Here is a 25,463-nt window from a genome sequence, read left to right as displayed (position 1 = left end):
CAGGAGTTCCATTTTGGACACATGAGCTTGAGATAACTATCAGACCTACTAGTGGAGCTGGACAAACAAAATCTAATGAGAAAGTTCTGGGCTGGAGGTGAAGATCCGAGATTCTTCAACATATATGTAGTATTGACAACCATGAAACTGGGGAGATCACAAAGGGTTGCAGGTTAAAAATAGGGTACATCAAGGATTTATCCTTGAGATACTCCATTACTGAGAAGGCAAGAGAAGAGGAGAATCCAATAAAGGAGAATGAAAAGATGCAATTGGCGATGGTGAAGGAAAATGAACAGAGTATTGTATCTGGGAAGCCAGATAAAGGGTTTGTATTAATAAGGAAACAGTGGGGCTTCCCTGGTGGCTCAGTGGTAAAGAATCCATGCAGGAGACATGGGTTCAATCCCTGGTCTGGGGAAATCCCACATGCCTCAGAGCAACGAAGCCCAAGCACCACAACTATTGAGCCAATGTAGAGCCTGGGAGCCTCAACTACTCAACCCATGTGTCACAATTACTGAAGCCCACATGCCCTAGAGCCCAGTACTATGCAACAAGAGAAGTCACTGCAATGAGAAGCCCAACTATGGAAACCATGTATCACAACTACTGAAGCCCGCATGCCCTAGAGCCCAGTGCTATGCAACAAGAGAAGTCACTGCAATGAGAAGCCCAACTACGGAAACCATGTGTCACAATTACTGAAGCCTGCATGCCCTAGAGCCCAGTGCTATGCAACAAGAGAAGTCACTGCAATGAGAAGCCCATGCACTATAACTAGAGAGTAGCCCTCACTCTCTGCAACTAGAGAACAACTGTGTACAGCAACAAAGACTCAGCACAGACATAAATAAATAAATAAAATTATATACAAAAAGAGAAGGAAGCATTGAATGATCAGCTCAGTCATATTCTGCTAAGAGGTCAAATAAGATATGAAGTGGTATCAATCATTGGATTCGGCAACAAAGAGGATGCTGCATACTCTGACATCAGTGGTTTCTGTGTCGTGGTGTCATGGTGGGTAGGAGTGGAATTTTACTACAAAGCAAAAGCAAATAAAGAAAGTGCAATCTGGCAAGAGATGTGGGTTCAATAAAACTTTTTTTTCTTTTTTAAGATTAGAGCAATAGGGACTTCCATGGTGGTCCAGTGGAGAAGACTCTATGCTCCCAAAACAGGGGACCCAGGTTTGATCACTGGTCAGGGAATTAGATCCCACATGCCAGAGCTAAGACGTTCTTATGCCTCAAGTAAAGATCCCACATGCTGCAACAAAGATCAAAGACCTTGCATGTCACAACTAAGACCTTGCAAATAAATAAATACATAAATATATATATATATATATTTTTAAAGATTAGAGCAATAACAGCACGTCTATATGATGACTGGAATGATCCAGTAGAGAATGAACAAAGATATAGGAAGGAGAAAGGATAGTCAGTGGTCTCTTGTCCAATATATAGGAGGTTAAGAAGGGTAGGGTGGGATCTAGTGCACGAATAGAGAGATTGGCTTTGGACAACATGGACAGATGTGATGGTGACCGTGCCTATAACTTCCCATCTGGTTGCTGAGAGCAAGGATGGGGAGAGAGGCATTAAGGGTCTAAGGAGAGAAGTTGTGAAAATAGTCATCTGGGAGAGTGAGGGGACTAAACAAGACAGTAGAAGTGTTGGCCGCTCAGTCTTGTCCGACTCTTTGCAAAACCATGGACTGTGGCTCACCTGGCTCCTCTGTCCATGGAATTCTCCAGGCAAGAATATGGAGTGGGTGGCCATTCTCTTCTCCAGGAGATCTTCCCAACCCAGGGATTGAACCTGGGTCTCCTGCATTGCAGGTGGATTCTTTACTGTCTGAGCCAACAGGGGAGCCCAACCAAGACAGTACAATTGTACAATTGTTGGGCAGTACGAAGGACACATTTGTGGCCATGAAATTAAAGGGAGACCAATACGCAAAGGCTGTGTGTTACTCCGTAGCCACGTTCAGCTCCATGATTGCTATACAGAGTAGAGGGAAAGTTGAGTTTTACCTGATTTGTGTATTTGCCAAGTGAGATCTACCAAGTGAAAAAGGGAAAAGAATTTGTCTATGGACTTTAAGCTTGATAAGGTGAGGAATGAGGACATGAAAGAAGGGAGAAACAGTGAAAAAATGGAGGGATCAATGGAGTTGTGGTCTTTAGTAAGTGAAAGCAGTGATTTAATAACAATGCTTTGTATAAGATGTACTTATTTAAAAATTTTTTTAATTGAACAATAATTGCTTTACAGAATTTTGTGGTTTCCTGTCATACATCAACAAGAATCACCCATAGGTACACCCATGTCCCCTCCCTCCAGGGCCTCCCTCCCATCTCCCTTCCCATCCCACTATTTAGCCTGTCACAGAGCCCCTGTTTGAGTTCCCTGAGTCACACAGCAAATTCCCATTGGCTATCTATTTTACATATGGTATTGTAATTTTCTATGTTAGTCTCTCCATACATAAGATATACTTATTTTTGACATTCTCTTTCCTCAGTGGCAAGTTATATTGGTTTTCCATTTGCTGTAATAATACTAAGTGTTCTTTTTAAAAAAGGTATGTGTAGTATTCAACCAGGGCAAAAATTGGCAAGATTGTGTACAAATGGCCAGTCTCTAGAAAACACTGGGTAAGATCTTCACATTTCACCCGGAGGAAGCTCTACTTAATTCAGCTCTACTTAATAGTTTCACTTTGTTGCTGTTGTTGCTCAGTTGCTAAGTTGTGTCCAGCTCTTGGTGACCCCATGAACTGCAGCACACCACCCTTCCCTGTCCTTCACTCTCTCCCAGAGTTTGCTCAAACTCATGTCCATTGAGTTGATAATGCCATCCAACCATCTCATCCTCTGTCATCCCCGTCTCCTCCTGCCTTCAATCTTCCCCAGTATCAGTGTCTTTTCCAGTGAGTTGGCTCTTCGCATCATGTGGCCAAAGAATTAGAGCTTCAACTTCAGCATTGTCCTTCCAGTGAATATTCAGGGTTGATTTCCTTTGGGATTGACTGGTTTGATCTCCCTGCAGTCCAAGGGACTCTCAAGAGTCTTCTCTAGCACCACAGTCCGAAAGCATCAATCCTTCAGTGCTCAGCATTCTTTATGGTCCAGCTCTCACATCCATACATGACTACTGGAAAAACCATAGCTTTGACTATATGCACCTTTGTCAGCTTGTGGATCCCCTGAAATCATCTTTGAGATCCACTTCAAGAAGTGTTGAACTGTTGCATAAGTGGGGGTGAAAGGGAGGTTTTTGGTTTCCCTGAAGGCTTAGGAGAGTAGAACACTGGAGAGGCCTATGAAGAAGAATCCAAAAGACAGGGGCTGGCAAGATGTCTCTGGGCCTCAGTTTCCTCATCTGTGAAATGGACAGACATGTCCCCTACCAGGACATTCCTTGGAGAACAGCAAGGGCCAAATGAGGCCATAAATGGAAGTGCACTTTGAGGGCCTTTATGCTCTACAAATACAATGTCTGGAAAAAATACAGCCTTGAAAAATCACTACCCCTTCTACCTGTAAAAATACACGAACATTTTTTGCACTAGCAGCTTCTGAGCAAAGGTTTCTCTAAGCACCTCTTGGTTTTGCTGATGGTCATCTGGGTTTTCTTTACAGCTGGTCAATGGAGTGCTCCAGCTGGAATACCACTGCCCAGGTGGCTTCTATGGAAATCTTTCCTCCCGGTTGCACGTGAATGACCATGAGTGGCACTCTGTTCTGGTGGAGGAGATGGACACTTCCGTCCGCCTGTTGGTTGACAGTGCAAGCAGCACCTCCCTCAAGCTCCCAGAGAACTGCCGGGGTCTGAAGCCTGAAAGGGACCTCTTTCTGGGTGGCCTCGTCCACTCGCATTCTTCCCCAAATGTCTCCCAGGGCTTTGAAGGCTGCCTGGATGCTGTTGTGATCAACAGAGAGGTGCTGGAGCTGCTGGTCCATGGCAAGAAGGCGGCCGGTTTGCTGGAGAGGCGGGCCCTCACCGAGTGCTGCTTCCCCAGTGACCAGTGCGGCCAGAACCCGTGTCTCAACGGTGGGAAGTGCTCGCAGACTGGTGGGGCAGGTAAGGCTGTGGCTGACCCCGAGGCTTATCCCAGGAGACTCTGCAGAGGACCCTGACATGCTGAACTAGCAATCGTGGATCACTGTAGAGTTGACTGAGCATATTTCTCCAACACAGCCCCATGAGGGAGAGAGGGGAAAGGGAAGTAAAGCTCTGTTTTACTGCTCAAGAAACCACTGTGCTACGGAAGGGATACCTGGAAAGGTAAGGGAACTCAGACAAGGTCATAGGGCTGAAGTTTGAGACAGGCTCAGGGTGCAGATCTCAGTGGAGATAATTCCTCCCTTTCCTTTACTGTCTGGTGAGTTGGGATTGGCTAGGTTTACACTGGAGAAGGCATGACTGAGCGACTTCACTTTCACTTTTCACTTTCATGCATTGGAGAAGGAAATGGCAACCCACTCCAGCGTTCTTGCCTGGAGAATCCCAGGGATGGGGGAGCCTGGTGGGCTGCTGTCTATGGGGTCGCACAGAGTCGGACACGACTGAAGTGACTTAGCAGCAGCAGGTTTACACCAGGGGAGGCCAAGAGTCTTCTTTCTTCTTCAACAAGAACTATCTTTCTACTTTTTTTCTGGATGGGGGAAGGGGGTGAATAAGAACCTCCATATAGAAGGCTGAAGTCAACACATCTGTGTCATCATTGGTCCATGCTAAGTTTCTCTTTCTTACTGCCCTTTATACTCCACTGCCTTTTCCCTTCCCCAAACTCATAGGTAAACATTTAAAGTGGGGTTTTTTTTTGGCCATACTGGCACCCCACTCCAGTACTCTTGCCTGGCAAATCCCATGGATGGAGGAGCCTGGTAGGCTGCAGTCCATGGGGTTGCTAAGAGTCGGACACAACTGAGCAACTTCACGTTCACTTTTCACTTTCATGCATTGGAGAAGGAAATGGCAACCCACTCCAGTGTTCTTGCCTGAAGAATCCCAGGGACGGGGGAGCCTGGTGGGCTGCTGTCTTTGGGGTCGCACAGAGTTGGACACGACTGAAGCGACTTAGCAGCAGCAGCAGCAGCACAGTATATGGATCTTGGTTTCCTGACCAGGGATCAAACCCTCACCCCTCAGTGGACGAATGGAATCTTAACCACTGGACCACCAGGGAAATCCCTAAAGTTTTTAAAAGTATCCTTTCAACATGCATGAACTATATTTCACATGCTTGAATTTTTACACTCTTCCATCCACACTGCCACAAGTAATTCTTTTTTCTAATATTTTTTTAATTGGAGGATAATTTCTTTACAATGTTGCATTGGTTTCTGCCATACATCAACATGAATCAGCCATAGGCATATATATGTATGTCTCCTCCCTCTTGAACCTCCCTCCTACTGCTTTTAATTTCGGCTCAATTTGCCAAGGTGTGCATGTGCTTATCTTTCCCCTCTCCACTTTCCTAGCAATGGACATCCCACTTCCATCAACAGGGCTGCACTGAACATCCTTCCATGTCATCTTATGAACCTACATGAGAACTTTCACACATACACACACATGAAATTCACAAACCCAGAGTATACCAACACTTTGACTAAGTCAGGTCAGATTGCTGACCAGCATGGCTGCAGCAGTCTGTACTTCCACCAGCAAGTGCGTGGGGTTCCTAAGCACCTGTATCCCTGTCAACACTTGGCAGTCTCCCGTTTTCTAATGTTTGCCTGACTGATAATACTGTCATTTCTACCTGAGCTATCCAAGGAGTCCATCACTTCTGTGTCCCCACTGCCATGAGTCTGACCCCAGCCCTCATCACCTCTCATCTTCTCCTCTGCACCAGCCACCTCCTTGCTCTCCTGCTTCTGTCCCTCCACTAGCATCTTCCAGCAAGACACCAGAGCCATCCTTACACAGTGCAGATCTGAGCACATCACTTTCCTGCTCAGACCCTAGTGGTGGCTTCCCCTTGCTGTTCAGCTGCTGCTGCTGCTGCTGCTGCTAAGTTGCTTCAGTCGTGTCCAACTCTGTGTGACCCCATAGATGGCAGCCCACCAGGCTCCCCCGTCTCTAGGGTTCTCCAGGCAAGAACACTGGAGTGGGTTGCCATTTCCTTCTCCAATGCATGAAAGTGATAAGTGAAAGTGAAGTCATTCAGTCGTGTCCAACCCTTTGTGATCCCATGGACTGCAGCCTACCAGGCTCCACCATCCATGGGATTTTTCCAGGCAAGAGTACTGGAGTGGGGTGCCATTGATGGAATCCCAATTTCTTACTCCTGCCTATGGCTCCTATGCACTGGACCTTTCACCTGCCAGCCCTCCTGCTCCCACTCTCCCCTCTGCTCCCTAGGCTCACCCCTGCCCTGACCCCTGGTGATATGTCATGCCCTCTCCTCTGAGTCTTTGCACACATTCTCCTTTGCTTAAAGCATCTTCCTCTCTTTTTGCCTGGCGAATTTTTACTCATCCTTCAGGTCTGAACTAAAATACCACCTCCTCCAAGAAACCTCCCCTGGTCCCTAGTTTAGGCTAGTTTCCTCCCCTAACACTTCCTTTCAATAACACGAATTTTTATAATAATTACTAATATACTGATATGATATATAACTGTCTCAGTTTGACGACCCCCCCGCCCCCCCAAGTTTCCATTTGCTTGCGGTGTAACTCTGAGCCAATGTCATACATTCCCAGGCCTCACTTCCTGGCCAGCCATCAACTTCCACCTGTCCCCAGGTGCAAGGACAATAATAGTAACTAATGTTGAGGACCATAACAGCAACCAATCTCAGAGCCAACCGGTGGGTCAGATGAGCTAATACATGAAGATGCTTAGAACAGTGACTACACTGAATAGCATTGTCCTGGATGACAGTGACGATACCCATTCATATCTGTTAGATGAATGTTCCCTGTAGGCTGTAAGTTGTTTGAGGGCAGGGATCAAGTCTTCTTGCCCAGCTGAGCACCACTGCCCAACACAGAGCACATGGCAGAGGGGAGCGTTCAGTAGCCAAGTGTGGACCCTGGGATCTGCAAACACTCAAGGTCCCCCTCCATCCTGGGGGCTCAGTCCACCTGCAGTTGCTGGACCACGAGGCCAGTGTGTCCTCTCGCCTCCCTGCCCTTTCCTCCCAGGATATATCTGCGTGTGCCGCCCACAGTTTGCCGGGAGGCACTGCGAACAAAGAAAGGAGAACTGCACCTCGACTCCCTGCCTGGAAGGTGGAACTTGCATCTCCTCCCCCGAGGGAGCCCCCTGTATCTGCCCTCACCCCTACACAGGAGACAGGTAAGCACAGGAGAGGCCCCCGGCTGTGGGCTCCTCTCCCTGAGGTTGGCAGCACCTCTGCCCTCTGAGCCCTAAAGAGGCCAGTGGGCAGCCAGGGGCCAAGTAATTCAGTGACCTGGCCTCTTGGCCTTTTGCAGGGGTCAGGCCTCCTTCCTCCCACCACCTGCATCAAGAGCACCCTGGGAGGGGAGGTCCTAGCTATACAGACAGATCGCCCAAGCCCTCTGCTGAACCTAGTGGACTGGACTCACCAGGCTGGGGCCCAGGAATCTACCTCATACCAGCTCCTCAGGCATTTCCTGTCTTTGCTGAAGTCTGAAAATGCTCAAGTTCTTATTCTCTTGCTCTGGCCCCTGACTTTTCAGAAAGTGGCCCGGGGGCAATGATTCCCCTTGGGACAGGCTCCACTGTGGATTCATGCCCCACCACTACCTACCTGTACCTTATGTAATGCTGCCCTGGGGTTGCCAGGGAAGGAGAATCCCCCACGATAATCCTAGACACAAAGAGGCTTCTGGCAATTCACTGGTTTTACGAATTCCCAACTTGGAAACCTTTAAAAATCATGAGGGAGACTTATGAAAAATAAAAATTCCTGGAACAATTAAATTGGAATCTCCAAGGAAGGAGGCCTGGGATTCTATTTATAACACGCTCCCAAGGCACCCCCCATCCTGTTGTCAGGGTGTATGTAAGAGATCCAGTGGTGTGGTCCACCCACCCATTTTACAGGTGGGGAAACGAGACCCAGAGAAGGAAAGGGCTTGTCCAAGAGTCTCCCATATGTTTATCTTAAAGTCCTTTCTCTCAGCACCCGGTCAGGGAGCTAAGATCCCACATGCCACGGGGCAACTAAACTCGCGGGCTGCAGCTACTAAGCCCGAGCGCTTCAGAGCCCGCCTGCTACAAGTAGAGAATCTGTGAATTGCAAAGAAAGATCCTGCATGCTGCAACTCAGACTCAATAAAGCCAAATAAATAATAAATTAAGAGGGGACATGGAAAGGCCTATATAGTGACTGGGTCCTCTACTTCTCTGTCCCTGCAGCTGTGAAATGGAGGCCAGGGGCTGCTCAGAAGGACACTGCCTCGTCACCCCTGAGATCACAAGGGGGGACTGGGGACAGCAGGAGATTCTGATCATCATAGTGGCCCTGCTGGTCATCGTCGTCATCTCCACGGTGCTTCTCTTCTACTGCCGCCGTTGCAAGTCACACAAGCCCGTGGCCATGGAGGACCCAGATCTCCTGGCCAGGAGTGTGGGTGTTGACACCCAAGCCATGCCTGCCATTGAGCTCAACCCCCTGAGCACCAGCTCCTGCAACAACCTGAACCAAACGGAGCCAGGCAAGACCTCGGCTCCAAATGAACTTGGCACTTTTGGACCCAGCTCTAAGCAACGGCCCATGGTCTGCAGTGTTCCTCCCAGACTCCCGCCAGCTGCGGTCTCTTCCCACCCTGACAGTGAGGCCATCATTAAGAGGAGATGGTCCGGCGAGGAGATGGGTCAGTATAGCCACAGGCTGCTAGCCTCTGGGATTGATGGGACAGGGCAGTAGATGGAAACACTCCATTATCTGAGACATGAGTGTTTTCAGCCACCATCCAGTCCACGAAGGGATGTGGTCAAGGTCAGGGTGCACTGGATGTGACTTCATCCTCAGGGTTACATTCGCAGAGGTGTCCAGCCATCGGGAATTACCTTGAATGGACGGGGAAATCGGTGTCTTTCGGAATGTGGCACGACCCATGAGGCTTCCTCTCTAGTTTCAATGCGAGACCTGCCTCCTCCTGAGGTGCGACGGGAAGGTGGGATCCCTTTCCAGACAAAGTAGGGGAATCGCCCCTCAGGTCGAGATCAGGAGGGGAGAAGGGGCTCAGATTAAGTTGTGCGGGAAAACTCGGTGTTCCTCTCAAGTGAGACCCGTGTGTCGGGGAACTTTTTGACTTGCATCAAGGCTGTCAAGTACAGTTTTGAATTTCAAGAAATTTGGTGCACTAGTGGGCTGGACCAGACTCCAGGCCTCTGGACTCAAGAGTCTATGCCTCATTCCACTGAACTGTGATCCACTCCTCTAAATTCCAAGTCACTCCACAGGACTGACGTCCATGGCAGAAACCCACAGACCCTGGATAGGGGTGGGGAGGATCCATGGGGTTAAAAGGAAGCTTCTGTACATATTTACTTGGGTTTCCCTGATGGCTCAGCTGGTAAAGAATCCGCCTACAATGCAGGAGACCTGGGTTTGATCCCTGGGTTGGGAAGATTGCCTAGAGAAGGGAAAGGCTACCCACTCTAGTATTCTGGCCTGGAGAATTCCATGGACTGTATAGTTGATGGGGTTGCAAAGAGGCGGACACGACTGAGTGACTTTAACTCACTTACATGTATATTTACACTTTTCTGGAAAGGGAGAGAGAGAGGCAGTTGTCTAGTTGGCTGGCCACCCAGTCTAGAGGTACAGCAGCCTTGAGCCAGACCTGGCTCACTCCGAGGAGGGATCTTCACCCTCCTCTCATTTTCAGCTCAACAGGAGGTGAATTTGTAAAGTACTTTATGTTTCTAGGCTTACTTACTAATAGTTCAACAGTTATTGGCATTAACTATCTGCCATTAGGGTAACTGGGACCCATATAGACACAGTGACTTGTAACTCTCCCAACTCTTCAGGACCAGGGATAGAGGCAGGTCCAAGGATGCCTGATCACCAAGCTTCCAAGCACGTCTCATGCAATCACTCCCTGTAATAGACACCACCACATCTCCTAGTCCAAAAGACATGTTTGTTTCCTTCAATTAAGGAGACAAAACTCACCAGTAGGATTTTGATGGAGCTGCTGTCTCCAGGAATGGGAGTTGGCTGCATGGAGCCGTTCAGATTCTTCCCTTATTCTACTGACCTTTGAAGCAGTGGCACAGATTTGCAAAATGGGCTGGCTTTGAGTTAAACCTCTGGCTTTCAACTTGGCCCCACTGGATTCTAGATATTAATTTAAGCTGCCAGAGACAACACACACAGATGGGCCACATGCCCACTGACTCCTTGGCTCCTCTCTGCCACGCGCTAAGTCATGTACATTAGCTCTAAGGCCAGCTGGAACCTTCACCAGGGAAACTCAGAGCTCACTCTATCATGTGTTCCCTTTCAGTGTACCCAGGCGGAGCCACGGTCTGGCCCCCAACGTACTCCGGGAAGGAACGCTGGGAATACCCCCACTCCGAAGTCACCCCTGGCCCAGTGCCACCGTCGCCTCACTGCCACCAGAATCCAGCCGTGATGCCGGACCCCAGTGGCCTCTACGGGGGTTTCCCCTTCCCACTGGAGCTGGAAAACAAGCGAGCACCTCTCCCACCCCGTTACAGCAACCAGAACCTGGAAGATCTGATTCCCCCGCGGCCCCCCAGTCCCCGGGAGCACCTGCCGGCTCCCTGTCTCAACGAGTACACGGCCATCAGCTACTACCACTCGCAGTTCCGGCAGGGAGGGGGAGGTCCCTGCCTGGCAGAAGGGGGCTACAAGGGGGTGAGCATGCGCCTCAGCCGGGCCGGGCCCTCTTATGCCGACTGTGAGGTGGGGGGTGGGCACCCCCTGGGCCGGGGCCAGCCCCAGGCCCCCCCCAACTATGAGGGCTCTGACATGGTGGAGAGTGATTATGGGAGCTGTGAGGAGGTCATGTTCTAGCTATCCTCAGAGGGAGGCAGGCAGGAGGCTGAGGACCCGACACCTCCCCCCCAACTGGTGGGGAATGAATTGAGCATGGCTGGGAAAGAGGGAGGGAAGCCCCCATACCCAGTCCAAGCTGCCAAATCTTGAAATGTGCTCTTGCAGACCCCAGCTGCTCCCTGAGGATGGAGGGAAGCTGAGGGTAGAGCTCTAGACACAGCGCACCAGGGCCCCCCGCAGAAAGGGGGTGCCCAGAGCCGTTACCCTGGAAACCCAGGAAAAACTGACTCCTGGGATAGGCAAGAGGCAGTGGGCCCCTCTGATGGTCCCCAGGGATTCAGAGCCTGAACTAGTGGGCCGACCCTGATGGGCACACTCTTAGACCTGCCCACAGCTGCGCTCTGCAGGCCATGGCGGGCCTGTGCCTCACAGGCAAGCACCACATCTGCTGTAGAGACAAGGTCCAAGGTCACAAACCCTGCGGGGGCAACAGGGGCTCTGCAAGGGGCTGAGAGGTGAGCAGCAGGTGAACAGCTACCACATGTCACCTGTGCACCCTGCCTGCCAGGCATCGGAGGTAAGATGATGAACCTCGATGACGAAGGTTCCCCAGGGGCATCATTTGGCCTCAGTCTCCTGGTGGTCCCACTCCTCTAATCTAACTCCAAGCACCTTGTCCGTCCTTTTCTAAGTCACGTGACTTTCTACCAGCCAGGGTTTGCCAGGATCTGTGCAGCCCTGAACCATCTTTGTTAAAGAATTCAGACCTCATGAAACTCTGGGCTCTTCAGCCCAAGTTTCGCAAGCACTTTGGGCCAAAGGCAAGAAGGGCACGATTCTTCATTTTTGAAATAATTCTTAGGCACTTTTCAACCTTGCTGTCTGGATGAGCTGCCCCATAGGGACTCAATGTCCTCCCTAGACACAAGGAAGTCAACTCCTGCGCAGGGAAGGGTGGCAGCAGGGAGTCAGACACCAGGAGGGTCCTCTCCTGCCCCTCTGTCTCAGAGACCTGCCAGTCCAAGGATTACCTGCAGTGACTCAACCCTATGCATGGAGGGTCAGTATGGGTGCATGTCTGCACACATGGGAGTCCATGTATAGTACATGTGCACACATGTGCAGAATGTATGTAGCCAGGAGTGGGAGGGCCCAGAGGCTTCTGGTGGCCTGGCCACTCCTTCCTCTGCCACTCTGGTCCACTGCTTTTTCATGCGTGTTGTTTGGGAGACAAAAGTAAAAAGGAAGAGAAATGGTGACTCTTACCCACAAGGCTGCTGCTTACAGCTAGAGGGAGCTGTGTGGGTGAGAGGGTTCTGTGTGTGTGGTTCACGGCTGTGCGGGCGACTGTGAGAGTGAGTGATGGGGTGCCTGGTTTCACTGCTCATCTGTTGTTGTTTTTTAACAATAAAATATCTTTTTTTACTGTTATTTTCTTTGTCACCTAGGCTGTTTGGGATTGGGTCAGGGGAAGGTCACAGGGGTCTACTGGCCATTCCAAGCTAAGGTTCATGGAGTCTGGGGGTTGGAAGGGACCCCACAGGTCACTAAGCACCATGATTCCCTTGAAAACCGGCTAACCTGCAGATCCCTGAGTTCCACCCACACATACAAAATCAGAACCTCTAGGGGTGGGGCCTAGGACACTGGAAAACCGCCTCTAGTTCTGACACAGCGGGGCACAGTGAGAGGACAAGTCTGCTAAGGAGCGAATGAATGAAAGGCCCAGGACAAGACTTCAGGACTGCTGACCTCTGGCCAGCACCCTTGGCACCACAGAGCAGTGGCCAGGCTGAGGGGACTTATATCACAGGTCTTGGGAGGCCAGTCCCCTGATGCCCAGAGTCACCTGTGGCCACAGCTCCACAGCTCACCTTGAGGCCCAGCTGGATGTGAATGTCACCAGGCAACCTGGTCCGTGCAGGCCTTGCCGGTCCATCACTGAGACTGGAGGGTCTAGTCCCTGCTGCCCAGCTCCCAGTGCAGGTAAGCAGAGAAGGCATGCACATGGGTGGTACCACAGCAGACAGTGGCTCAGGGGTCCAATGGGCTCGGTTCCAAACCGGCTCTGCCGCACCATAATGTGGCCTCAGGCAGGTACGACTGGGCCTCTCACTGGTCAGTAAAATGAAGAGTAAGTAATACCCCTATTCTGAGAGATAAGTTCAAAGAGCTGATAGCAGCATAAACAATAAATGGTGACCCTTATGCTAGGGAACAATACCAGGTATAGTATGCAGATAGGATTAGCTTATCAGAACGGTGCAGGAAACCACAAAGAATCTAGTCCAGTGGCGCCCAAATTTCTGTTGCTTTTTTATTTTACTTTTATGATTTTGATCCTGATAAAATGATACCTGTTCTATTGTTTACTTAATATTTTTCTTTTAGTGTATTTAGATTTTTAAAACTATTTTTATTCACCTTCAAAGGATAGGGCTTCCCTTGTGGCTCAGCTGGTAAAGAATCCACCTGCAATGTGGGAGACCTGGGTTCGATCCCTGGGTTGGGAAGATTCCCTGGAGAAGGGAAATGCTACCCACTCCAGTATTCTGGCCTGGAGAATTCCATGGACTGTATAGAGCACGGGGCGCAAAGAGTTGGACATGACTGAGGGGCTTTCATTTTCACTTTCGGACTTCCCTGGTAGTTCAGCCGATAAGAAGTCTGCCTGCAATGCAGGCGACCTGGGTTCAATCCCTAGGGTAGGAAGATCCCCGTGGAGAAGGAAATGGCAATCCACTCCAGTATTCTTGCCTGGAAAATCCCATGGACAGAGGAGTCTGGCAGGCTACAGTTCATGGGGTCTCAAAGAATGGGACACAACTGAGCAATTTCACTTCTCACTCTCTAAAAGGATAATATCCATAGACGAAAACAAGTAAAAGTTACTAATTTTTCTAGCACCACATGAAAACACATGAACATTCCGGTTTTCAAAATGACTGTCCAGGGTCCCCTAAATCACCTCTGGGAAACACAGATCCAGTTCGTCATCATTCCCAATGCTCCTCACCCTGAGGCCTGCAGAGGAGAAGGCGTGGATCTGAAGTCCCACAGGTAGCACTTCACAGTAGTGAGACCATATTCAGGTCTGATCCCAGACTGGGGGTCTCCCTAGAAAACTCCCTGCTCTTCTCATAAATGCAGAGCCTTTCTCTAGCCAGCCCACTTCTCTCCCCACCAGGTCCCTCCTTCCCTTTGTCTCCTGCACCTGCACATTTGCAGATCAGCCACTAGAGGGCTCTTTGGGATCAAGATATAGAGCTGTGGCAGCCCCAAATGTTTCTCAGGGAAATCCTCAAGCCACTGGGGTTCTGTCTCAAAATGTCCTGAGTCTGACACAGCGAGACAGTGGCATAGAAAGGCAGAGACCCAGGCAAGACCCACCTGACTTGACCCAGGTGAAAACACAGTTCACCACAATCATCCTCAGCATCACTTCTTACTGGCACTTGCTATATGACAGGTGTTGTGCAAACGCTTGGCATGTCTTATCTCATTTAATCCTCATCATGATGAGGATGAGCTTTATTTTTTGGGGCTCCAAAATCACTGTGGATGGTGACTGCAGCCATGAAATTAAAAGACGCTTGCTCCTTGGAAGAAAAGCTACTGACAAACCTAGACAGTGTATTAAAAAGCAGAATCAGTTTGCTGACAAAATTCTGTCCAGTTAAAACTATAATTTTTCCTGTAGTCATGTACAGATGTGAAATGGGATCATAAAGAAGGCTGAGCGCTGAAGAATTGATGCTTTCAAACTGTGGTGCTGGAGAAGATTCTTGAGAGTCCCTTAGACTGCAAGATCAGATCAGTCAACCCTAAAGGAAATCAAGCCTTAATATACACTGGAAGGACTGATGCTGAAGCTTCCACCTGATGCGAAGAGCCAACTCACTGGTAAAGACCCTGAAGCTGGGAAAGATTGAAGGCGGGAGGAGAAGGGGACGACAGAGGATGAGATGGTTGGATAGCATCATCAACTCAATGGACATGAGTTTGGGCAAACTCTGGAAGATGGTGAAGGACTGGGAAGCCTGGCGTGCTGCAATCCATGGGGTCGCAGAGTTGACATGACTGAGCGACTGAACAACAGCAACAACAAGGCTTGTGGTGTGAATACTGTCATCTCTGTTTTATAGATGGAGGAAAAGAAGAACACAAATTAAGTGGCTTGGGACTTCCCTGGTGGTCCAGTGCCTAAGACTTCACACCCCTCAATGCAGGGGACGTGGGTTCTATCCAGGGAACTAGTTCTCGAGTGCTGCAAGCAAGAGTTCGCATGCTGCAACTAAATATCCTGAGTGCTGAAACTAAAGCCTGGCGCAGCCAAATAAATAAATAAAGATTTTTGAAAAAGTAAAGACAAAAGAGTATTTACAATATTTACATTTTTAAAAAGAACAAGAAGTTAAGTGGCTTGTAACTTATGGCAGTGACTTCAAGTGGAGTCTCCCAGTTCATGAGTGCTAGGGTCAGGATTCAATCCAGGGATGCCTGACTCCAGAACTATGCCTTATATTTGAGTTTTTGAAACTAATCATAAATACAGGACATCAGAAGATTAAGGAACAGGAGCAACTAGGACTGAGAGGGCTTAGTCCAATAAGCCAACTAAGTTCAGAGACCAAGAATGTCACTATAATTCTAGGTGGTATTAACAGCTGGAGTGTCTGGATTTGGGGACGTAGAGTCTGCTCAGTCCCCCAGGGTTCAACTTAGGCCACCCTGGTAATCCTGTATCCAGTTCCGAGGCTGGGCCTTAAGAGTGACACAGCAATCTTGGGCACGGCTAGAGGAGGGCAGCCAGGAAGGGGTTGGGGAGGACTCAGAACCATGTTCCAGGAGGAAGGGCAGCTGGAACCCACCAGGACCTATGGCAAGGGAATTGTGAGACTGCTCCTTGCAAGGGCAGCCTGCACTGCCGCACCATCACTGGCGTTTCTCAAGGCCTCACGAAGAAGCATCTTCCAGGAATAAGAGCAGTGTTTTGGAGGGACACACATGACGTCTTGGGGGAAGAGCAGCAAAAAGTGAGTGTCTGGGGGTAAAGACAGGCAGGCAGAGCCAGACTACCGTTTTGTGGACTGAAGATTAGAGATTATTGGTGGGGGGATTGGTTTCAGTTTCACCCAGCACTCACCAGTTCCTAACAGGCCACAGACTCGTACGTACAACAGGGGCAGGGGACCCCTGTTCTAGAGAGCAGCAGCCATCACAACTGGGTATTAAAGTTGAGCTTCAGGTTCAGCACAGGGAGAAGGACTGGCTGGGCTAAGAGAACAGCACAAAGGGAAGGCCTGAAGGTTTAAAGTATTTCAGCACTGGGGGGAGTTCTGATGGGTGGGGGTGGAGGGACAGTGGAGCCCAGGGTGGGGAGAACAGCCTGGGGTGGGAATGCGGGAGGAGTTAGGTGCACAGATAGGGGTCTGGAGACACACTGTGTCCACCGAGGGATGCGAGGGGAGGAGTGACAGAATCAGGTGGCAGGGCAGTGGATCCAAGGGCCAAAGACATGAGGTCTAGAATCAGACAGACCTGGCTCCACCATTTAGAAACGTGAGATCTTAGGGACTTCCCCAGTGGTCCAGTGGTTAGGACTCCACGCTCCCACTGCAGGGGCATGGGTCTGATCCCTGGTCGGGGGACTAAGATCCTCCATACCCTGTGGTGTGGCCAAAAATGATAATAATTCTGGATTTTTCAAATCTCCTGCAATTGTATTATCATACTTGCATAATTTAAAAAATTAAAATAATAATAATAATAGAAAATGTGTTATCTTGGGCATCATTTAAGCTGTTATGCTTTAGTTTGACAAGCAGGGATATTAGCAGCACCTTACCTCTCTGGGTCTGAGGACAGAATATAGGTAAAGTGCTTAGCATGGTTGGCACAGTAAATGCTTAGAAGACGTTAATATGTTATCATTGCTATTAAAAAGCAGATCCTATTGTAGTATCCATGATCACACATCTATGTTTCACAGCCAAGACACAAGGACATCTCCCCAGTTAGGGGTAGGTAGAGGCTAAGTACGTTAAAGCAGCAGTTCTTGAGAGGGTGGTGATTTCCAAACAACCCCTCACACTCAACACACACACACAAACAACACACAGAGAAGTCTGACCATGTCTGGAGGCACTTTGGGTTGTTATGACTGGCAGGATGCAGGTGGCATCCAGTGAGTAGACCAGAGATGTTGATAAAAATCCTACAGTGCACAAGACGGTCTCAACTGCAAAGAATAATCCAGCCCAAAGTGTACACGGTATCAAGGCTGAGAAGCTCTGTCCTGAGGAAATATATGTGGTCTTTAAGTAGCACATAGCAGCTGGGAACTGGCAAAAGCACACTTATGCCAAAAATTATAGTTATAGCACATGGTTTTGCTCATTTATAAAAAGGTACCATTCTGGATTCTACATTTGTCAGAGTAAATATCAATATCAGGGTGAATAAAAAGCAATCCAAATATATATACACACATGTATACATATGTCTGTGTGTATACATATATGTATGTACGTGTGTGTGTGTGTGTGTATATATATACACACACACATATATATATATCTAAAATAATATACCATATACCATGACCAAGTGGGATTTATTCCAGGTAAGCTAGGTTGGTTAACTATTCAAAGATGATCCATTTTAATCCATCATATCAACAGGCAAAAAAGAAAAATTTTAATGTCATAGCAATTGATGCAGAAAAGGCATTCAACAAAATTAAGCCATTCATGATTTCAATAAAATCTCTCAGTACAGGAATACAGGGGAACTTCTATAAAGTCCTGTAGTTGGTATCATATGTAAAGGTGAAAGACTGAAAGCTTTCCCTGTAAGACCAGGAAAAAGGTTAGAATGTTCACTGGGACCACTCTTTTCTAATATAGGGGCTTCTCAAGTGGCACTAGTGGTAAAGAAGCCTCCTGTCAGTACAGGAGATGTGGGTTTGATCCCTGGGTTGGAAAGATCTCCTGGAAGAGGGCATGCCAACCTACTCCAGTGTTCTTGCCTGGAGGATCCCCATAGACAGAGGAGCCTGGCAGGCTACAGTCCATGGGGTCAGAAAGAGTCAGACACAACTGAAGTGACTTAGCACGCATGCATTGAAAGTTCTGGCCAGTGCAGTAAGACAAAAGAAAAAAAGAAAAAAAAAGGTATACAGATTGGAAAAGAAGTACAACTACTATTTGCAGACAACATGAACATCTGCATAGAAAATCCCCAGAATCTTACCAAAAACTCATAAAACTACAAAGTAAGGGCAGAAACATCACAAGACAGAATAATACTCATAAATGAATTTCATTTTTATATAATACAGATGTATGTGTGGAAACTGAAATAAAAAACACAGTACCACTTAACACTGCTCCAAAGAAAATTAAATAAATCTAACAAAACATTTATAAGATCTGGTAAATGGCTAAAATAGAAAATAACAACACCACCAAATGCTGGCAAAGATGCAAAAAAAAAAAAAAAAAGCTAGATCATTCATATACTGCTGATGGAAAGGTAACATGGTACAGTCACTCTATAAACTCGTTTGGAAGATTCTTTTAAAACTAAAAACAGGCTTTCCATATAACCCAGCAATTGCACTTCTGACATACATCACAGAGAAATAAAAACTTTTTTTCACAAAGAAACTTATACATAAATATTCACAGTAGCTTTATTTGTAAGAGCCAGACCTGGAAACTATGCAAATTTCCTTCAATAGGTAAACTGATAAACAACCTGTGGTATGTCCATACCACAGAAGACTACTCAACAATGAAGAGGGACAACCGATTCATACATGCACCAACTTGAATGATCCTCAAGGAAATTACACTGAGTGAAAGAAGTCAAACTCACAAGGATACATAGAATATAATTACATTTATAGAACATTCTTTAAATAATATAATGACAGAGATGACGAACAAACAGATTAGTCATTACCAGGGGATAGCATATGTTGGTAAGGTTCAGGATGTGGATGTGTCTACAAAGGTGTCAGGTGAGTGTATATTCCTCGGTTCTGTCTCGTCACAACAAAGATTTGGAGTGACGGACATTAAAGCCCTTGGCTCGTCACAGCTCTCAGGTCTTGGACAGACCGTGTAATAGCTCTCAGACAAATCAGTGTTACAGCTCCGTGTTACAGCTCTATTTTATTTAGAAAATAGCAGGAGAATCCATCCTTGAGGCTTGAGGGCATGCCAACCCAAAGATGAGAAGAGAGTGGGGGAGCGCACCAGCGTGCGGGAAAGATAGAGAAAGAGCACTTTGGCTCCTCTTATTATATGTTTCTTCCTCCCCCTGGGCCTGCCCTATGTAAAGTGGGCTAGCCAGGGGTGCTGTTTGTTCTACCTGAGGTCCTCATTCCGGTCCTTGGACCTTCCTTGGACCTTTCTTTGTTCTATTTTCGCGGGCTTTTCCCTTCCTTGTCTTTTAGCCACAGCCATTTTGGACTCCTGTTTCCTATTCTAACTACCTAGCCAAAGGGTAGCATGAAGGGGTCTTGTGGTAAAGGTACCGTTAAGCACCATGACCGTGGTGGAAAAAGCCACACGTGACTAAAACTGTTTAGCCACACACACACACATACACAAGCATGCACACACACACAAATGAGTGCATTATAAATGGAGACACAAGAATGAGCTCCATGGATTGTGTCAGTGTCAACTTCCTGGTTGTCATAATGTACTATTGAAGGAGGAAACAGAACAGGCTCTATCTTGAAAGCAGGACTCCATCTTGGGCCGGACTGTGGACTTTGAGCTATACGCCCAGTATCTATGGAAACGACATACCAACTGGAAAACCAGGATCCCCGGAAGGAAGAGCCCCAGAGCTCTCCATCGCCTAAAAGAATACCCTAATTATCTGTGTGACCGAATAGAATCATACATTCTATTATGCTTATTGGGGAATGACCACAAGCCTATTGATAATTGTCCAGTGTTAACTACCTGGGTTTAAGGCACATGAATCACAGGTTGACTTTGATTGTATCTTTCTTTTTCCTTTGTTCAGACTAGTTTCAGGGAATTCGAGGAGGTAGGTTTGGGCACGTACGCTTAGGGTATATAAAGTTTTCACAAAAACTGGTCAGGGTCCTTGGCTAAGAGGAGACTCTGCCTTGGGCCCGCCAGTGTAATAAACTGCACTCCACTCTCTGCATTGTCCTTCTGAATGAGTTTGTTTCCCAGAACACGTGGCTACAACTCTATAGTCTTGCAAGCTGTCAACATGGGAGAGATGGGGTGAAGGGTGCACTGGATTCCCCTATATATTTCTTTGTACCTTTCTGTGAACCTATAATCACTTCAAAATAAAAAGTTTAATCTTTTTAAAGACCAAAGTTCTAAAAATATTTTTAAATTTACTTTTATTTATTTGACTGTGCTGAGCCTTAGTTGTGGCAGGCAGACGCTCAGCTGCAGCAGGTGGGATCTAGTTCCCTGACCAGGGATCAAACCTGAGCCCCCTGCACTGGGAGCTCGAAGTCATGGCCACTGGACCACTAGGGAAGTCCCTAAAGACCAAATTTTAAAAGAAGAAAATTATTTGAATAAATACTCCATTCAAGAAGGTAGACCAGGGAACCAGGGAACTAAGGAATCAGGGAACCAAGCAAAGAAGGAAAATGGTCAACTCGATGAAGAGGAAGGTGAAGGAGGAGAAGAGGAGATGATGAAGATGCTGGTTACATCAAGTAATGAAACCAAGAAACAGAAAGCAGGTTTGTGACTGCTGCTAGGGAATGAACTATGAATGTGCACTACAACATGGATGGATTTTGACAGCATTATATAAAATGAAAGAAGCCAGAAAGGTCACGTATTGTTTGGTTCCATTTATATAAAGTATCCAGAATAGGAAAGTCCCATAGAGACAGAAAGCAGATTAGTAGTTGCCAGGGATAGGAGGAAGCAGTGTTTAATCACATTTTCTATTTTCTGCACTTTATGATGCTTTGACTTCTTGGGGTCTTTGTGGACCCAGAGACCGATTGCCCCTCCCAGAGTCAGCTGATTTCTAGAGACAGCAAACAGCCTGCCTGAGGACATCCCTTTGATATGCAAATCAACCAATCCAGAGTGCAATTCCCAACCCAACTCATCTTGTCAGTATGGAACACAGTCCCCACCCTAAATCACTCCAGGAGTTATGGACAACTAGAGACCACCTTTACAGCCCAGGCTGCTCAAAGTGTTTACCTACCTAACCTCAAATTTGCTCATTTGATGTTAACCCTGCCCTGCCGCGCCTTTCCCACAAAAATCACCCTAAAGGCTCCCACGCACGCCTCTGTTTCTCTTCTGCCTCCTGATCACCCCTGGCACTTTTCTGTGTGGCTCTGCCTCCTGTTTCCATGGATCTGTGAGTATAAAAACTTCATCCTGAAACTTTCCTGGTGGCCCAGTGGTTAAGACTCTGCACTTCCAATGCAGGGGGCACAGGTTTGATCCCTGGTCAGGGAACTAAAGTCCCTGACCATGCAGCCAAAAAATAAATAAACAAAATTTAAAAACTATCCTTCATGACAGTCCTGTTTCTGTGTACCTTACCATATCTAAGCAAAAAAATCCCATGTACATTTTAATTTTTTAAATTTATTTAATCGGAGGCTAATTACTTTACAATATTGTAGTGGTTTTTGCCATACATTGACATGAATCAGCCATGGGTGCACATGTGTCCCCCATCCTGAACGCCCTTCCCACCTCCCTCCCCATTCCATCCCTCAGGGTCGTCCTAGTGCACTGGCCCTGAGCGCCCTGTCTCATGCATCAAACCTGGACTGGCGATCTGTTTCACATATAGTAATATATATGTTTCAACGCTGTTCTCTCAAATCATCCCACCCTCGCCTTCTCCCACAGAGTCCAAAAGTGTGTTATCTCTGTGTCTCTTTTGCTGTCTCACATCATTCTCACCATGTGAGACATGACCATGTCTCACATGGTAATCGTTACCATCTTTCTAAATTCCACATATATGCATTAATATACTGTATTGGTATTTTCCTGACTTACTTCACTCTGTATAATAGGCTCCAGTTTCATCCACTTCATTAGACCTGATTCAAATGTATTCTTTTTAATAGCTGAGTAATATCCCATTGTGTATATGGACCACAGCTTTCTTATCCATTTGTCTGCTGATGGACATGTAGGTTGCTTCCATGTCCTGGCTATTGTAAACAGTGCTGCAGTGAACATTGGGGTACACGTGTCTCTTTCAATTCTGGTTTCCTCAGGGTGTATGCGCAGCAATGGGATTGCTGGGTGGTATGGCAGTTCTCAGAGAAGGCAATAGCACCCCGCTCCAGTGTTCTTGCCTGGAGAATCCCAGGGATGGGGGAGCCTGGTGGGCTGCCGTCCATGGGGTCGCACAAAGTCGGACACGACTAAAGCGACTTAGAGGCAGCAGCAGCAGCATGGCAGTTCTATTTCCAGTTTTTTAAGGAATCTCCACATTGTTATCCATAGTGGCTGTACTAATTTGCATTCCCACCAACAGTGTAAGAGGGTTCCCCTTTCTCTGCACCCTCTCCAGGATTTATTGTTTGTAGACTTTTTGATGGCAGCCATTCTGACCTATGTACATTTTAAAATGGCATGCAGGGATGGGATAGAAAGTGTTTAAAGCGTATATGGTTGCCATTTGGGGTGATAAAAATATTCTGGAGTTAGGTACTAGTAATAGCTGCACAACACTGTGAATGTGCTAATTGTCTCTAATGGTAAATTTTATTCTGTATTTCTGCATTTTGCATTTCCACATAGACAATCATGTTGTTTATGAATAAAAAGTTTTAATTAAAAAAAAAAAGACCAATAGCAAAAAGACCTAGAAAAAGATGCACATCAGTAGTGGTTAGGCAAATGCAAATTAAAATCACAATGAGGTACCACTACACACTCATTAAGATGGGTAAAACTGAAAAAACTGCAATATGAAGTATTGGGAGGAATGAGGAGCAAGTGGAACTTCCATAAATTGTTGGTAAGAATCCAAAATGGTATAGCCACTTTGGAAAACAAATTTCCAATTTCTTATAAAGTTGATATACACTGAATCATACAACCTCACAATTACACTCCAAGGTTTTTACCAAAGAGTAATAAATACAAATAGGAAAAGGAGTATGTCAAGGCTATATATTGTCATCCTGCTTATTTAACTTATATGCAGAGTACATCATGAGAAACACTGGGCTGGAAGAAGCACAAGCTGGAATCAAGATTGCCCGGAGAAATATCAATAACCTCAGATATGCAGATGACACTACCCTTACGGCAGAAAGTGAAGAACTAAAGAGTCTCTTGATGAAAGTGAAAGAGGAGAGTGAAAAACTTGGCTTAAAGCTCAACATTCAGAAAACTAAGATCATGGCATCCGGTCCTATCACTTCATTGCAAATAGATGGGGAAACAGTGGAAACAGTGTCAGACTTTATTTTTTGGGGCTCCAAAATCACTGCAGATGGTGATTACAGCCATGAAAGATGCTTACTCCTTGGAAGGAAAGTTATGACCAACATAGACAGCATATTAAAAAGCAGAGACATTACTTTGTCAACAAAGGTCTGTGTAGTCAAGGCTATTGTTTTTCCAGTAGTCATATATGTATGTGAGAGTTGGACTATAAATAAAGCTGAGTGCTGAAGAATTGATGCTTTTGAACTGTGGTGTTGGAGAAGACTCTTAAGAGTCCCTTGGACTGCAAGGAGATCCAACCAATCCATCCTAAAGGAGGTCAGTCCTGGGTGTTCATTGCAAGGACTGATGTTGAAGCTGAAATTCCAGTACTTTGGCCACTTGATGCAAAGAGCTGACTCATTTGAAAAGACCCTGATGCTGGGAAAGATTGAGGGCAGGAGGAGAAGGGGATGACAGAGGATGAGATGGTTAGATGGCATCACCGACTCAATGGACATGAGTTTGGGTAAACTCCAGGAGTTGGTGATAGACAGGGAGACCTGGCGGGCTTCGGTAGCAAAGAGTCGGACACAACTGTGTGACTGAACTGAACTGAACTGAATAAATACATGTGGCCACACAAGGATCTGGGCATGAATATTCATAGCAGCTTTATTCAGAACACCCAAAACTGGAAGCAACCCAAATGTCCAACAACTGGAGAATGAATAAATAAACTATGGTTCAACCACACAACAGAGTATCATTTTGAAATAAAAACAAACTCCTGACATGTCACAACATTAAGTATAAAAAGCATTATGCAAAGTGAAAGAAGCCAGACAGAAGGGACAACATGTAACGTTCCATATACATGACATTCTAGAAAAAGCAAAACTAGAGACAGAAAAGTTAGATGTGTTGTTCCCAAGGGCGAGTGGCATGGGGATGGGACTGATAGCAAAGGGACACAGGGACCTGTAGGGGTAAAGGAAACATTCTGTATCTTCACTGAAACGGTGGTCAGATGACTGCATGCATTTGCCCAAGCTCATCAAGTTGCATACTTAAAAAAAAGTGACTTTTATCATATGTAAATTATATCCCTATTTACTCTCCCAAAGGTGGGAGGATATCAGTGGCCAAGGATCTAAAGGGTACTGGCTGAAGACACACAGTTTCTTGGCACACATCTGCAATGGGCTGGGTCTGAGGAAACCAACCTACTTAGCAAAAAGCCCTGGCTAGATCTAGGGTCCAAATCCAGTTCCTGTCACTCAGCTTATGTCTGTGTGAGTGCAGTGGGCTGACCTTGAGGGCCTTCGTTACCTGGAAGGAGGGATTATGGCCATTATGTATGGATATGAGCAGGAATAAAAACATGAACAGTCTAAGAAGGGCTGAATGCTCTGCCTGAAGCCAGTGAGCAAGACAAGATTATAACGAATGAACACAGAACCAAAAATACAAGTAAAACAGCTCCTCTCCAAATCTTGGTTTTCTTCAATTCAGCTAATACTTTATGTTTCATGAGCCCCTCATGCCAGGTACCATGTAGCATTCTCTCTAAGCCTCTCAACAGTCCCTAAGGGTGGCCCTCCCACCTGAGGCTGCAACAAGTAGGGCGAGGCAGCCAGCGCCTCAGGAAAGAGCTTGGGTTCTGCAACCACAAGGCTTGTGTAAGCATCCCAACTCTGTCCCTTGCTGGCCGCTGTCCTGGAACAGTCACTGAATGCCTTTGAGCCCCTCAGGTCCAGTAATAACACTGATCACAGAAAACAGTCATGTTTCCCCACCTTCCTCCATAAGTGTTGTGCCTCAACAGTGCTCCTTGAGGGCTCTGCTTTTAGAGAAGTCTAATCTAGTGTCCAACGATTAGTTTTCAAATCGTCTTAGGGGCAGCTTGGATGGCCTTGCTTTTCCTGAAATGTGACAAAAAAGGAAGGGGAGTCATCTCTTCCATGTCCTGACATCTATCTCATCACTTCAAGAAAGGTGAGGGTAATACAAGTATTACCTCTTGTATCAGTC

The 25,463-nt window shown here is 46.9% G+C and overlaps 2 protein-coding genes across 3 annotated transcripts in view; one reads left to right on the top strand and one right to left on the bottom strand.

Moving 5' to 3' along the window:
* FAT2 (FAT atypical cadherin 2) overlaps positions 1-12,420 on the top strand; it is a 98,840-nt gene extending 86,420 nt beyond the window's left edge. The window contains exons 21-24 of one of the 2 annotated variants that reach the window (XM_024994265.2): positions 3,653-4,094; positions 7,172-7,325; positions 8,373-8,830; positions 10,475-12,420. In XM_024994265.2, the coding sequence (XP_024850033.1) occupies positions 3,653-4,094; positions 7,172-7,325; positions 8,373-8,830; positions 10,475-11,007 (1,587 nt within the window). In that variant the 3' untranslated portion in view covers positions 11,008-12,420. The remainder of the gene's footprint in view (positions 1-3,652; positions 4,095-7,171; positions 7,326-8,372; positions 8,831-10,474) is intronic. The other variant, NM_001192572.2, reaches the window with a different exon arrangement.
* Positions 1-25,463, bottom strand: part of SLC36A1 (solute carrier family 36 member 1) — a 97,289-nt gene that overhangs the window by 8,951 nt on the left and 62,875 nt on the right. The gene's annotated exons all lie outside the window — the stretch shown is intronic.

Source organism: Bos taurus, chromosome 7 (genome assembly GCF_002263795.3).
Source record: "Bos taurus isolate L1 Dominette 01449 registration number 42190680 breed Hereford chromosome 7, ARS-UCD2.0, whole genome shotgun sequence".
NCBI classification, from domain to species: Eukaryota; Metazoa; Chordata; class Mammalia; order Artiodactyla; family Bovidae; genus Bos; species Bos taurus.
This window is presented reverse-complemented; position numbering and strand designations above follow the sequence as displayed.